General features: G+C 42.2%; 1 protein-coding gene across 1 annotated transcript in view; it reads left to right on the top strand.

The window, feature by feature from the left end:
• Window positions 1-14,352, top strand: part of COL4A3 (collagen type IV alpha 3 chain) — a 133,620-nt gene that overhangs the window by 107,195 nt on the left and 12,073 nt on the right. Inside the window, exons 35-43 of the mRNA XM_027119737.1 lie at window positions 2,739-2,837; window positions 3,584-3,673; window positions 4,362-4,501; window positions 6,431-6,557; window positions 7,821-7,901; window positions 8,286-8,384; window positions 8,681-8,728; window positions 12,238-12,423; window positions 12,924-13,054. Of these exons, the coding sequence (XP_026975538.1) occupies window positions 2,739-2,837; window positions 3,584-3,673; window positions 4,362-4,501; window positions 6,431-6,557; window positions 7,821-7,901; window positions 8,286-8,384; window positions 8,681-8,728; window positions 12,238-12,423; window positions 12,924-13,054 (1,001 nt within the window). The remainder of the gene's footprint in view (window positions 1-2,738; window positions 2,838-3,583; window positions 3,674-4,361; window positions 4,502-6,430; window positions 6,558-7,820; window positions 7,902-8,285; window positions 8,385-8,680; window positions 8,729-12,237; window positions 12,424-12,923; window positions 13,055-14,352) is intronic.

Below are 14,352 nucleotides of genomic sequence, written 5' to 3'. Positions count from 1 at the left end.
TGTAAGTCAACTATACTTCAATAAAATAAATTTTAAAAAAGAGAAGCCTCCATGAAGAAGGATTTAAATTATGAGTAGGTTTCAGATGAGCAAGGGATACTCTTGGTTTAAAATCTTTCCAAGTCTCTCCTTGCTTTAAGAATTCAGGTTTCTGGGCTTCCCTGGTGGCGCAGTGGTTGAGAATCCGCCTGCCAATGCAGGGGACACGGGTTCGTGCCCCGGTCCGGGAAGATCCCCCATGCCGTGGAGCGGCTAGGCCCGTGAGCCATGGCCGCTGAGCCTGCGCGTCCGGAGCCTGTGCTCCGCAACAGGAGAGGCCACAATAGTGAGAGGCCCGCGTACTGCAAAAAAAAAAAAAAAAAGAATTCAGGTTTCTTTGACTGGCATCCAGGTTTCTTTATCACTTGCCCTTTGCCTACTTCTCCAGCCACATGACCTTTATTTACTTAGCAATTATTTTTTAGTACCTATGACTAGACATTTTTACTATGTCCTGAAGACACAGAGGTGAACAAAGCAGAGGTAGTATTCTGGTCATGAGGAAACTTACAGCTTAATAAGGGAAAGAAACAATAATGTCTCTGTAAACAATTTATATCCAGGGCCAGGTAGTAAATATCTTAGGCTTTGTGGACCACATATGACACCTGTTGCATATTCTTCTTTTGTGTGTGTTTGTCTGTTTACAGCCCATTAAAAATAGGAAAAGCATCCTTAGCTCTCCAGCCATGCAGCATCAAGCCAAGATTGGCCCGCAGGCGGTTGTTTGCCCCTTAAAAACCAAAGCAAATGAGTAAACTAAGTGATCTATATTTTTAGGTTATGATAAAGGATATAAATGGAAAAAAACCAAAAGTTACAAAAGAAAATATTCTCACTCCCTGCTACTCACCACTCCTTTGCACATGTTATTTTCTTGCCTAAGAATTCTGTCCCACTCCATGCTTTCTCCATCCAGCTAGCTCCCACTTGCTCTTCAACACTGAGCTTATAAATATCCCCTCTTTGGGCTTCCCTGGTGGCGCAGTGGTTGAGAGTCCGCCTGCCGATGCACAGGACGCGGGTTCGTGCCCCGGTCCGGGAAGATCCCACATGCTGCGGAGCAGCTGGGCCCGTGAGCCATGGCCGCTGAGCCTGTGCGTCCGGAGCCTGTGCTCCGCAATGGGACAGGCCACAGCAGTGAGAGGCCCCCGTACCGCAAAAAAAAAAAAATCCCCTCTTTTTAAGGAACCTCCATACTGTTCTCCACAGTGGCTGTTCCAATTTCCATTCCCAGCAACAGTGCAAGAGGGTTCCCTTTTCTCTATACCCTCTCCAGCATTTACTGTTTGTAGATTTTTTGATGATGGCCATTCTGACCGGTGTGAGGTGATACCTCATTGCAGTTTTGATTTGCATTTCTCTAATAATTAGTGGTGTAGGAATAGAAACGGAGAGGTAGAGAATGGACATGTGGACACAGTCAGGGAAGGGGAGGGTGGGATGAATTGGGAGATTAGGTTTGACATAAATACACTACCATGTGTAAAACAGATAGCTAGTGGGGACCTGCTGTATAGCACAGGGAGCTCAGCTCAGTGCTCTGTGATGACCTAGATGGGTGGGATGGGGGGCGAGGTCCAGGCGGGAGGGGATATATGTATACCTATAGCTGATTCACTTCACTATACAGCAGAAACTAACAGAAACTAATATTGTAAAGCAATCACACTACAATTTAAAAAAAAAAACCCTTCTCAAAATTCTTCCCTGTAGCCTATTGTGCCCAACTCTGTTACAGAAACTATCTCACTGGTGGTAATTTTTTACTTGGCTGTCTCCCCAGTTAAACACTAAAAACTTGGGAAAAGAGAACTTGATTTTTCTATGTCTCCAGCACTTAGAACAAGAGCTGTCTGTTAATTACGTACTCAACGCGTATGTGAATGAATGAATATGTAAGCAGGGAAACAGCCAAGGGAAGTGAATCTGCTTGAGAAAAGGCACAAGTTGCAGCCATGGATAGATTGTAGAAACTTTCAAGTGCCAGTGAAAGGAGCCTGTCATTTACTCTGTAGGCAAAAGAGATTCAATGAATATTTTTGAGCAGGAGAATGTGATCAAAGCCATGTTTTAGGGAAGGGAGGATGGTGTTGTGGGAAACTTATGAGACTTCTAGCCTGCAGAACTGGATTCAAGTCCCAGCATTACCACTAACTGATGGTGTGACTCTATATTATTTCATTGACTTCTTAAAGAGTCTCAATTTTCTCATCTCTACACCCTATCTGGAAAGGCTCAAGAATACACTGAGGTTGCCTGAAGATTAAATAAGATAAATAAAAGAAAATAATGTCTTCCATAAACCAGTTACTTAATAAATGATAGTTGTAATAAATGGATTAAGAATGAAATAGTCCAGACAAGAATAGTAGTAGATAATCCTCTGTCATTATTTAAAAAAAAAAAAGAAGCTGTATTTAGGCCACTAGTTCTTAAAATGTTGGTTCAAAGTGTAAATGTTATGAAAATTGCTAGAGTTCTTTGAGAACTAACTCATGCCAGGCACTGTGCTAATGCTTTTCATGTATTACCTCTTTTAATCTTCTTTTTAAATAAAATATAAGCCCAAATCTGCCCATACTCTTAACAAATATGCTATGTTGTATTTCAATAATAGCTCAAAAATTTTAATCAGGACATGGATAAGCCTGATAAAATTCTAACCTGTATTTTTAATGCATAGTTTTTAACTTTAGGACTTGCAGGGAAGCCTGGTGAGAAAGGAAACAGAGGCATTCCAGGATTACCAGGTTTCAAAGGACTCCAAGGGCCACCTGGACCACCAGGATCACCAGGTATAGCTGATTCTCTAATAGAAATATCAGGTGTTAAGTTTTCCTAGATCTAAATGTAACAAAAATGTGTTTCTAGAATATGAATTCTGCCCCAACAGAAATTTGCTTCTTATAATTTAACCAAAGTATATTTCTTATAATTTAACCAAATTGTAGTCAGCCTGTATTAACTAAAAAATGTTAACCTACGTGAAGTTCTGCTTTGCACTCAAAATTTTATTTTGAAATAGCTGATATGTATTCTAAACTATAATTTATTACAACCTCATATATCCTAGAAGAAAGTAAGATAATGCTTTAGAGGTTTTCAAATTTGCCTCTTTCTATTTTAAACAAGTTATTGAGTTTGCAAAGTCATTTTTTAAACAAATAATGTAGCCCCCTATTCCCCGTGACAACATCTGTGATGAAATTTATTGCATTGTAATAAAATTTTCATATTGCATTTGAAAATCTGTTACTATATTGTCACAGGAGCCCCCTCTTTCCTGCTGGCTTTGGTCCTAGGATGATTCTGATGTTTGAAATCCAGGCCTGCTGACAAAAATCTAACTTTCTCTAATTTTACATTTTCTGAGTCACCAGTCCCTTCCTTATTTGAAGGCATAAATGCAGCTAAACAAGTACCTAAACCAGATGGTCTGGCTGCGCTGGATTCATTCATTTGTGCAAGCAACAAGTGTTTATTGAGCATCTACTATGTCCAGGAACTACACAGAGCGTATGACTATTTATTTGTTCTCAAGACTCCAGAGGAGATCCAGGCAGCATTGGGAATCCTGGTGAGCCAGGACCACGTGGTGTGCCAGGAAGCATGGGAAACATGGGGGTGCCAGGTAATGCATAATGTCCTGTTACGAGCCTACAGCCTCAAGATGGGTCCTAATTCTAGATTTTCTGTGTTGTCATTTTGGTTTTCTACTTGGTAGAAAGTTGGTGTAAAACAACTAGATTTGCTTCTAGACAAATGTACTGTATGCAACCAGAACATGAGTGAGAACAAAATAAACATTTACATTGTGTAAAAATCATCCATTAAGACTACCTGTTTTTAGTTTTTTAAGGAAGCTCCATACTGTTCTCCATAGTGGGATGTAGCAATTTACATTCCCACCAACAGTGCAAGAGGATTCCCTTTTCTCCACATCCTCTCCAGCATTTTTTGTTTGTAGATCTTTTTTGATGATGGCCATTCTGACTGGTGTGAGGTCATACCTCATTGTAGTTTTGATTTGCATTTCTCTAATAAGTGGGATGGGGGGGTGGGAGGGAGGTCCAAGAGGGAGGGGATATATGTATACATATAGCTGATTCACTTCGTTGTACAACAGAAACTGACACAACATTGTAAAGCAATTATACTCCAATTTTTAAAAAATTGAAAAACAAAAAAGACTATCTGACACATCAGTGCTTCTGAAAAACCAGCTTCTTGGGAGAAAGGTGGTTTGTGAAAAGGTGAGAAGTAGAACCCTTCAAGATCTCTGCCTTTACCAATCTACCTGATTTCTTTCCTAATTTCAGGTACTAAAGGAATGAAGGGAACTATGGGATTCCCAGGTCTAGCTGGAAGACCAGGCCTCCCAGGTACTCATGGTCCCCAAGGAGATAAGGGAGAGCCAGGTTATTCAGAAGGTACAAGGCCAGGACCACCAGGACCAAAGGTATATAGGCCACTGAAGTATTTATGTTTTGGTGGTGGAATGAGTCCCTTTAAATATCAACAAGTATCTGGATTCATTGTGGGCAAAGAAAATTGAAAATATTACTGTATTTTCAGACAGTTATTTGAGGTTTTCTCCCCTCTTTCTATAACTAAGGATGCCTATCACAGAACTTCAATTTCTGAGTTTATTCCCTCCAGTTTCAACCCCCAAGGAATTTCTCATAACCAACCCTGCAATTTAAGTGTGCTACCAGGAGGAGGTAGTGATCACAAGCCCATACAAGTTGCCAGGGCAGTATTTGTTTTTCTTGTGCTACAAAGTGGCCAGTCTCTGCTATAGACTCATCTCACATAGGCTTACAAAAATAAATGTTCCAACTTTGTAATAAAAAATACTTGTCTTCTTAAACACAATAAAAGATGAAAAATAAAATAAATTTAGAGCATTATTAAAAAGCAAAACCAAAAAAAAATCCTAAGATATATACATTTATCTTTCTTAATCGTTTTAAAAGTTTCTTGTTGTTGCATTACACAGAAGATTTTCTATCTTGTCACAGTGTTCTCAGCGCTTGTGCTCTGTCAACTAGAGACTGGATGCCAAAGCCCTCCCTTGCATGTGGTATCATGCAGCAACCAAAGGTTTCAGTGTGGCTCAGCTGTTCTTTTAGGTTTATCTTCTTCCATCCTTTCTGCATATAGCAGTTACACAAGGGCCAGAGCTAGAGCGATAGAGAATAATTAATAGAAATTCCCACAAGCGGGGTTCTTCACATGGGATTCCATGGATCCCTGGGGAAGCCTATTGTATCCAAAGAAATCGAATGAAAATTGTTTGGATACAGTTTTTGTTTTTGTTTTTTTTAGGAGTCTGTTATTTTTCATCAGACTTCCAAAAAGTATAAAAATCATTACTTAGGAGACTTTCTCCCTGACTCTCTTTTGAGCCTATAAAACACCACCTTGCCTAAAGATTTCCTCCAGCTGTAACACAACAAGAAAGAAAACTTTTAGAAACCACAAAGACCCGAGAAAGTAACCCTTTACTACTTGGAGTTCAAACAAATTTCCTTTGCCCTTTATTTTTAACGAGGTCCTCAGAAAACCAGAAAGAGACTCCTTCCGCTGAAATTTTTCCTGAGTGAGGAATCATATTTGACTTAATTCACATTCAACTAATGAATAGTTTCATTTAAAGTTTTCATAGGTAACCACAGGAGAAATTTTTTAAACTATGCGTTGAACACAGAATGTGCTGGTTTTATCATGCTGGCAAATCTTAGTAACAGAATAATGAATCTTAGTCAGCTACCATCAAGATTTTGTAAGTTACTATCAAATCCATATGTTCTGGCTTATCATAAAAGTGAAGTACAGATTTAAGGAATATTAAACCATGGGAAGTTTGTGTTTTTGTTTGTTTCTTTTTTTACATGTGGTTGACATACGTTTATCTGCATGCAGAGTATATGAAGAACACACATCCATTTGTTCTATTTCTTTCTGACCTTATTTAGTGTCTATCTCCCACTGGTCTCTAAAGCTCCATGAAGGCAGGGACTGTATCCATCACATATTCGTACATGGTTACTATTATATTCCTGGCTTCTTGGGCACAGGACTCATGTAGCCACAGAGGTCCCGTGCTGACAAGGACTCCATGTTTGGTTTAATGCTCTGCCATTTCTGTCTTCAATTACTTTTTAAAAGTTCTTTTAAAGAGAGCTGCATTTTCATTTTGCACTGCACCCCACAAATTATGTAGCCATCCTGTTCCCAGCAGCTATCAGGGTGGTAGCACACAGCAGACACTTACCATGAATTGCTAAATAAATAAATACATAAATAGAAACCAACCTAGTTTATACTTAATTCTGATCACATATCCTGCTTATGAGAATTTTAAAGGTGTTTGACTGAATTTAAGGGAGATCCAGGATTGCCAGGTGACATGGGAAAGAAAGGAGGTAGAGGGCCACCTGGCACACCTGGATGTTCGGGCCCTGCTGCACCAGAGGGAGTTCCTGGGAATCCCGGAAGCCCTGGCCACCCAGGTGAGCTCTGGTTTTGCAACCCGAAAGCTGCAAGCGAGAAGTGTGGTATGGCCCTTGCCTCCTAGAATAGTAAATGGAAAGCAGTTTAGGCTTTTGTACTACAATTGATTTTATTCAAATCTGATCTTCAAATTCGAAGACACTAAGAAATGGCAAATGAATCGCAAGGAGCCCATTTCAGTCGACTTTGGTGACCTGAAATCTAAAAACCTCCTCCTGTAAACAAAACTTCGGGGGTGCTGCCTCAATGAATTCAGCCTAAAGACCTGAAATGTTAGCTTGTTGTCCAACTTTATATTTGTATTGGTTTTCCAGGGCTTCCAAAGCAAATACCACAGATTGGGTAACTTAAACAGAAATTAATTTTCTCCTAGTTCTGGAGGCTGGGAGTCTGAGATCCAGGTGTCGGCAGGGTTGATTTCTTCTGAGGCCTCTCTCGTTAGCTTGTAGGTGGCCACCTTCTCCAGGTGTCTTTCCTCTGTGTGTCTGTGTCCCAATCTTTTCTTATAAGGATATCAGTCATATTATGTTAGGTACTGCCTTGGTGACCTCATTTTAACTTAATTGCTTCTTTAAAGACCCTACTTGGGAATTCCCTGGTGGTCCAGTGGTTAGGACTCCTCCAGGGGCCTGGGTTCAATCCCTGATCAAGGAACTAAGATCCCACAAGCCGTGTGGCATGGCCAAAGAGAAAGAAAGAAAAAAAAAAGACAATAAAGACCTACCTCCAAATGCAGTGATATTCTGAAATACTAGGGAGTTAGGACTTCATCATATGCATTTGGGAGCAACACAGTTTAACCCATAGCACTGTTGTTCTAAGGGTTTTGTTGTTGCTGTTTCCAGTTTAAACATCGGCTTGCTTTCTTATTTGCTTGTTATTTGGGTTGAAGTTTTCACTTTGATCAAAAACAACTGCCAGGCCACTGGTTTGCAGCTTCAGGTCTTACCTAAAGACAATATTTAAACTATCTTTTCAAAAACGGAAAGGTTCAGTGGCTTTGCTGCTAACTCCCAATTAAAGTAATAAATCAGATATTGAGCGGTCCAAGGGGCTGGGGTATGCACACCTTTGAAAATGATTGGCCATGTCTCTGCTGTGCTTCTCTGGGGAAATAACAGCCTGAAGTGACTGGTCGCAGGAGTGCCCCTTGAAGGCCAGCTTGAGCGCAGTTGACTGTAAGAGCTGACTGTTTCAACCATTGCTGGAATCATTTATCTTTTGGTTTTCTTTTTTTCCTTCCCCTCTCTCTTCATTTATAGGAAAGCCCGGTCCTGATGGTGATTTGGGGTCTAAAGGAATCAAAGGTTTCCCTGGCTCTCCAGGAATAAAAGGCCCTCCAGGTTCCATTTTTGTACTTTGTCTAGTTCCCTTTTGTGAGGGAAGCATATTTTCTTCTGAGGCTGGAATCTCTGTCTACCGGTACCTCTGACCCATGACTGCTCCTTAGAAGGTAGCTCCCAGTTACCCAGTCTTCAGACAACAATGCAGAAAAGTGAGGTTAGGTATTATACGGATCTAATTCAAAGATCAGCTGATCTACACGTTCCAAAGTGAAAAATCCTCATGGTAGCACTAACCTGTCCATGGTTTTCACTGTGAATTTAGCTTCATATAGCTTCAGTTCTAAAAAATGAACACATTTCGCAGAATTCCACACATCTGGGGTTCACATTAGGCCACTGATAGGAAGTAAGTCCTCTCTTTGAATGGCTTTTTTTTTCCAGGCCCTCCAGGATTCCCAGGAAATCCTGGACCAGCGGGTGAGAGAGGTAATCAAGGACGTGATGGAATTCCTGGTCCAGCTGGAGAAAAAGGAGAAACAGGTACCGCTTGCTCATCATTTTGGATACACTAGTTTTCTTTTTCATAGAATAATTAGTGTCACTGTAATCCTTCATGGCTCTAGAAATTCTTCCCTGACGGAACTGATGATATTTAATGTGTTCTGGGTATGTGATAATTCTTTCTGTAACCAAAGTGAAATTGACCAAGTGGAATAAATTTTATATACATTGGTCAGTTTCACAATTTATATATATAAATACATATACATTTTTATATGTATATATAAATTAACTGTATGTATAGAATATTAAAATGCCAAAATTTTCTCTTTCAGGTTTGCTGGGAGCACTTCCAGGCCCAAGAGGGAAACCTGGTCCTCAAGGTGAGCAGTTCTTCCTTCCTGAATCTGGTGATATACATTTTCAAGGATAGAATCTAATTTAATATGCCTGATAGATAAAATAAACTTAGCATACTGAATTAAAGAAGTCCCAGTGGTAATATAGCATATGTATATTCTTAGTGTTCAAGTAAAAATGCTTCATTATTACCATCACCACGAAATGAACAAACTAAACACTGTGATCCAATTTTGGAATTTCCTTCCATGAAGGTCTTTAAACATGAAAAAGACTTCTGTATTTGCTTCGATGTTGTTAGCATGGTTTAAATGTATCACCTCCTAAAAAGTTGGAGGTGGAATTGATAGCTTCTCAAGGAGTTTCCTCTCCCTGCTGTTCTGAGATGCAGTAATAACACTAATCCTTTCCCACCTTGTTATCTTCATAGGTCTGATTCCAACCTCCCAGAGCCAGCTTGTGGCTCGGGTTACTGTTTATTCAGGGATTCCCGGTAACTCTCTCAGCATCTCAGACACGGCAACTTACTGAATATGTCATTCAAAGAATATACAAGTTTTTGTTTGACAGACTGCCAGTCTGGATTTCTCATGCCAGTGTTTCATAAGATAAGCCACTTCTTTTAACTTTTTCCATTTTGTATAGAAACCTGCCAGAAGAAATACTAGATTGTTTGTACCTTTTATTGACCCTTCTCAGCCGTAGGTCCTGTAGGTAGGAGTATTTTATTAGCAAAGATTCCTAAGCCCAGTGACGGCCTCTGGTTATTGATGCTCAAAAGAACCAGCAAAGAGTAGCCTGATGCTACAGAGAAACCCCACGGGGCAGGAACTGCTCTGACCTCCCAGCTCAACGTGAAAGTAGACAAGAGCCGTTCTTTCCTGTTTCTGGATGATGCGATAGTCGTTTTGGTTGAGCTCAATGTCTGCACGTCTCTCAGACCCTTCCCTCCCTCGTGAACATAAAGGCTTCTCATAACCTAGTTTTAGAATTATGGTCAAAAGGGGAGTTTCCGTTCATTTTCCTAGGCTAAGCTCACAGTTTAACCATGTGTAATGAGGACACTTTAGCATTTAATTGGAAATAAAATTTGATACCAAACGATCAAATCTTAAATTAAAAAGCCTTTAAAAACAACAAATAGCCTAACTATGAAAGCAAATGATTATGCACCTCAGTCCCTCTAGGATAAATAAATATGGAGACGAGGTCATTGATACTTGGAAGGTATGAATCCTTTTAATTAGTTTTAATTCTCCCAAATCCCAAAAAGAAATCATATTGTAAAACAAGGAAGCATCTTCATGGACATGGAATATACAACTCAAGACAGCATCCTGGTGCCTCAGACCATTGCCAGACCCTGTCGTACAATTACAGCATTTCAGAGCTTGAAGAGAGCTGAAATCATCTAAATACTTTCTTTTAAAAGTATAAATTGCAGGCATAAAAAAAGCTAAAGAACATGATAGACAAAGGGCTAGATATTCAATAGTCATCAATTTTATTTTCATCATCCCCCTAAGCCTTCCCTGCATAAAGCCACCAGCCCCCTCCTCACTTGTCCTTCTTCCTTTCTTCTGTCTCCCATTTTCATGCCATTTACCACTTCTAGAATAACACAAAGATGGGAGAGAAGAGGGAGAGATTATTTTCAATTCAAGCAACATCTTCCATTTATGAATGTCAAAGCACAATTTCTTGAAAGTTCTCTGAGATGAAAAATATTAGTATTAAGTTGTGACCTTTTGCAGGGTCTTCTCTGGTAAATCCAAACCTCTCACCACATTTGTCCCTTCCAGACTAGTGTTTGTGTTATGGGGGAGAATCAGAGGACAGAATGGGGATGGCAACTTTGTCGTTCCTTTTTCTGGGTTTGTCTGGGCAACACTTTAAATGCACAAACCAGCCATGAAGTTTAGCTTTTTTTTTTTTAATGTATGTATGTATTTATTTATTTACTTTTGGCTGCTTGGGTCCTTGTTGCTGCGGGCGGGCTTTCTCTAGTTGCAGCGAGCGGGGACTACTCTTCGTTGTGGTGCGTGGGCTTCTCATGCGGTGGCTTCTCATTGCAGAGCTCTAGGCGCGCGAGCTTCAGTAGTTGTGGCTTGCAGGCTCGGGATTAGTTGCTCCGCAGCATGTGGGATCTCCCTGGACCAGGGCTCGAACCCTTGTCCCCTGCATCAGCAGGTGGATTCTTAACCACTGTGACACCAGGGAAGTCCCGAAGTTTAGCTTTTTAGTGCTCTATTGAATTATCAGTGATTGAATAATATCATTGTAATTAAATATCACCAGATAATAATGATTATGGCTTACATGGACAGAGTACTTTAAAGGTCACACCATGCTTTTCCATCTGTATATTCTCTCACTTGATATTTAAAAAACTGAGTTAAGTCAGATATCACCTTCATTTTTTATTTTTTTAAATTTTTATTATTATTTTTTTTTTGGCTGTGCTGGGTCTTCGTTTCTCTGCGAGGGCTTTCTCTAGTTGTGGCAAGCGGGGACCACTCTTCATCGCGGTGCGCGGGCCTCTCACTATCGCAGCCTCTCCTGTTGCAGAGCACAGGCTCCAAACGCACAGGCTCAGTAGTTGTGGCTCACGGGCCTAGTTGCTCCGCGGCATGTGGGATCCTCCCGGACCAGGGATCAAACCCGTGTCCCCTGCATTGGCAGGCGGATTCTCAACCACTGCGCCACCAGATAAGCCCCCTGGCAGGAGTTCTTTAGACCCAGCCAAGTTGTCAATTACTTGCCGCGCAGTCTTAATTTGGATGTTTGGTGGTCATCTGGGTGGATCTTTTCACGTCCAAAGAGATAGAGCAATAGGAGAATGAGAAAGACTGAGGGGGAAAAGCCTTGGCCTCAGTGCGCTTCTTCACAGCCAGAGAACTGGTCTCTGGCAGATCCTGCAGGTGACGTCAGCTGCCCCTTAACGGGCTACTCGAATCTACGTGGCTCAGGATAAGGCCCAGCCACCCTTCAGAGGGGAGCCATAGCCCAACAGGCGGATCGAGATTATGGCCTTGGAGGCCCCGCACTGGGTGCCAGAAAAGATGCTACAGGAAAGAGAGTGGGGTGCGAGAGGATGGTCACATCCCAAGTCATGTCCGAGTCCCTGGGATGGCCGCCCAGTGTGGGTTCTTGGCTTTGTGCAGGCAAGAATTCAAGAGCAAGACACAGTAAAGTGAAGGAAGGTTTATTCAGGGAGATACACACTCCATAGACAGAGTGTGGGCCATCTTGGAAGGCCAGAGGCCTCACCTTCATTTTTTAAATAAGAAAACGGAGACTTGTAACAGTGAAGAGACTTTATCAGGATCAAACAGCTAAGTGGAGTCAGAATTGAGTCTAGTCTAGACCCAGTCCTTGTAGACCTGTATCTCTTTTGTCAGCCTCTTAAAAAAAATTATCTTGTGAAGCTTAACACCTTTAATCAAAGTGTCTACATTATTAGGGATAATCACAAACTATAACACCACATATAGGGGCATTACAGGAACTTACCAGGCGTTTTTCTTTGCAGGAGCCAAAGGAGACAGGGGAGCCCCAGGCTTGCCGGGCCTCCCTGGCAGGAAAGGGCCAGTGGGAGATGCTGGGCCTCGAGGGCCCATTGGCATGACAGGACCTCAAGGGCCACCAGGCTTTCCTGGTTCAATCATCCCTGGCCAAAAAGGAGATCGAGGTCCACCTGGCAGAAGAGGAAACCCAGGTAGAGGATCTACTTCTAAATACGATGAAGGAGTGAAAGTAACATTTGATGTCTTTCAATCTTCTCGTGACCATCTTGCTTCTTTTCCCCTCTGGTCTCCTCTGGCTTCCCATGCCCACCTGTCCTCACATGGGGTGCAGTAAGGCTGTTGGTGTTGAGGCAGACGGACCTGTTTGAAAAATTAGTACATACCAAATTAATGAGCCTGGAAGAGAGAGATGCATCCATTCATCAATATTTATTGAGTTCCTACTCTGTATAAGGTACTGGGTTAGACACAGACCCTGCTCTAACAGACCGTCATCAGGGAGAAGCAGTTCCTGCCTTGTGCCAGGCGCTTGGCTGGCATTATCTCATTCACAATCCTGTCACACCCCACGAGGCAAAGTATGTTCGCTGTAACGATAAAGTACAGAGTTTGCTCTTCATTCAAAAGGGTAACTGACAGGAGCTGCAAAGCCCCCTGAGTGGCAATACTGACAGGCTTTTTGTAAATTCAGGTGAGCCTGGTCCCCCTGGACCTAAAGGGGGTCCCGTAGAAGGCATAAAAGGAGACAAGGGATTTATGGGCCAACCTGGCCCAAGAGGTCCGCCTGGAACTGTAGGAGACATGGGGCCACCAGGTCATCCGGTAAGTGTGGAAAATTATTTTGACGTCTTAGATTCTTCTAAATCGATTGCCAGGATCAGATGTAACTGGAGGCAACAAAAATTTCCCACTTGTGATGCTTCTGTGTAGTGCACCCCAAAAAAGATGGAGTCCAGAAGGTTCAAAGAATCTTAAGAGTTGGACAGATTTGGTCTCCAAGAGGCCTCTGAAAGTTTGGTCCATATGGGACCCTTCTCTATGTCATTCCCGACCTTTTCTTGTTTAGACTCTGAACAGTTCCATTCTAGATGACAACATAATTTTTCTCTATTAATATGCTTTCAAAATGATCTTTGCCGGGCTTCCCTGGTGGCGCAGTGGTTGAGAGTCCGTCTGCCGATGCAAGGGACACGGGTTCGTGCCCCGGTCCGGGAAGATCCCACATGCCGCGGAGCGGCTGGGCCCGTGAGCCATGGCCGCTGAGCCTGCGCATCCGGAGCCTGTGCTCCGCAACGGGAGAGGCCACTACAGTGAGAGGCCCGCGTATCGCCAAAAAAAAAAAAAATTATCTTTGCCATCCCCTAAATGTCTATTTATTTTCTCCCCATGACATACCTTCCAGTATTTGTAAATAACTGCCATTTCCTTCTATTTTCTTTCTCAATAAATACATGGTTTTTTTTTCTCTCAAATTCAGTTTAAGATGTCATCAGCTCTGCCTCTATTCTGAATATATCTTAGTTTGTCAATACCTTAAAAATGCAGCCCCTGGGACAAACACCTTACAGGAGTAAGAACTCAGTACCCCACGGAGTGGCTAGAGGATGGAAGAGTCTCACTATCCTGAACATTCTGTTTTACAATCCAACCTAAAATTCCACATGAGCTGTTTGGCAGCCTCATTACCACACAGTCATCACACATTGAGCTTATAGTCAACGAAAGACCTTGTGCCTTTTCCTCATGAACTGCTACTAAGTTCTCTCCATTACTTTTTTTTTTATTTTTATTTTTGGCTGCGTTGGGTCTTCGTGCTGCATGTGGGCTTTCTCTAGTTGCAGCGAGTGGGGCTACTCTACGCTGCGGTGCACGGGCTTCTCACGGCAGTGGCTTCTCTTGCTGTGGAGCACGGGCCCTAGGCACGCTGGGTTCAGTAGTTGTGGCACGTGGGCTCAGTAGTTGTGGCTCGCGTGCTCTAGAGCACAGGCTCACTTGCTGTGGCTCACGGGCTTAGTTGCTCCACGGCATGTGGGATCTTCCTGGACCAGGGCTGGAACCCGCATCCCCTGCATTGGCAGGTGGATTCTTAACTACTGCGCCACCAGGAAAGCCCTCTCCGT

The sequence above is a fragment of the Aethalodelphis obliquidens genome, unplaced genomic scaffold (assembly GCF_003676395.1).
Source record: "Aethalodelphis obliquidens isolate GAN/ISIS:26980383/991018 unplaced genomic scaffold, ASM367639v1 scaffold2, whole genome shotgun sequence".
NCBI lineage: Eukaryota > Metazoa > Chordata > Mammalia > Artiodactyla > Delphinidae > Aethalodelphis > Aethalodelphis obliquidens.
The sequence above is the reverse complement of the archived record's forward strand: the minus strand, read 5'-3'. Positions and strand labels throughout refer to the sequence as shown.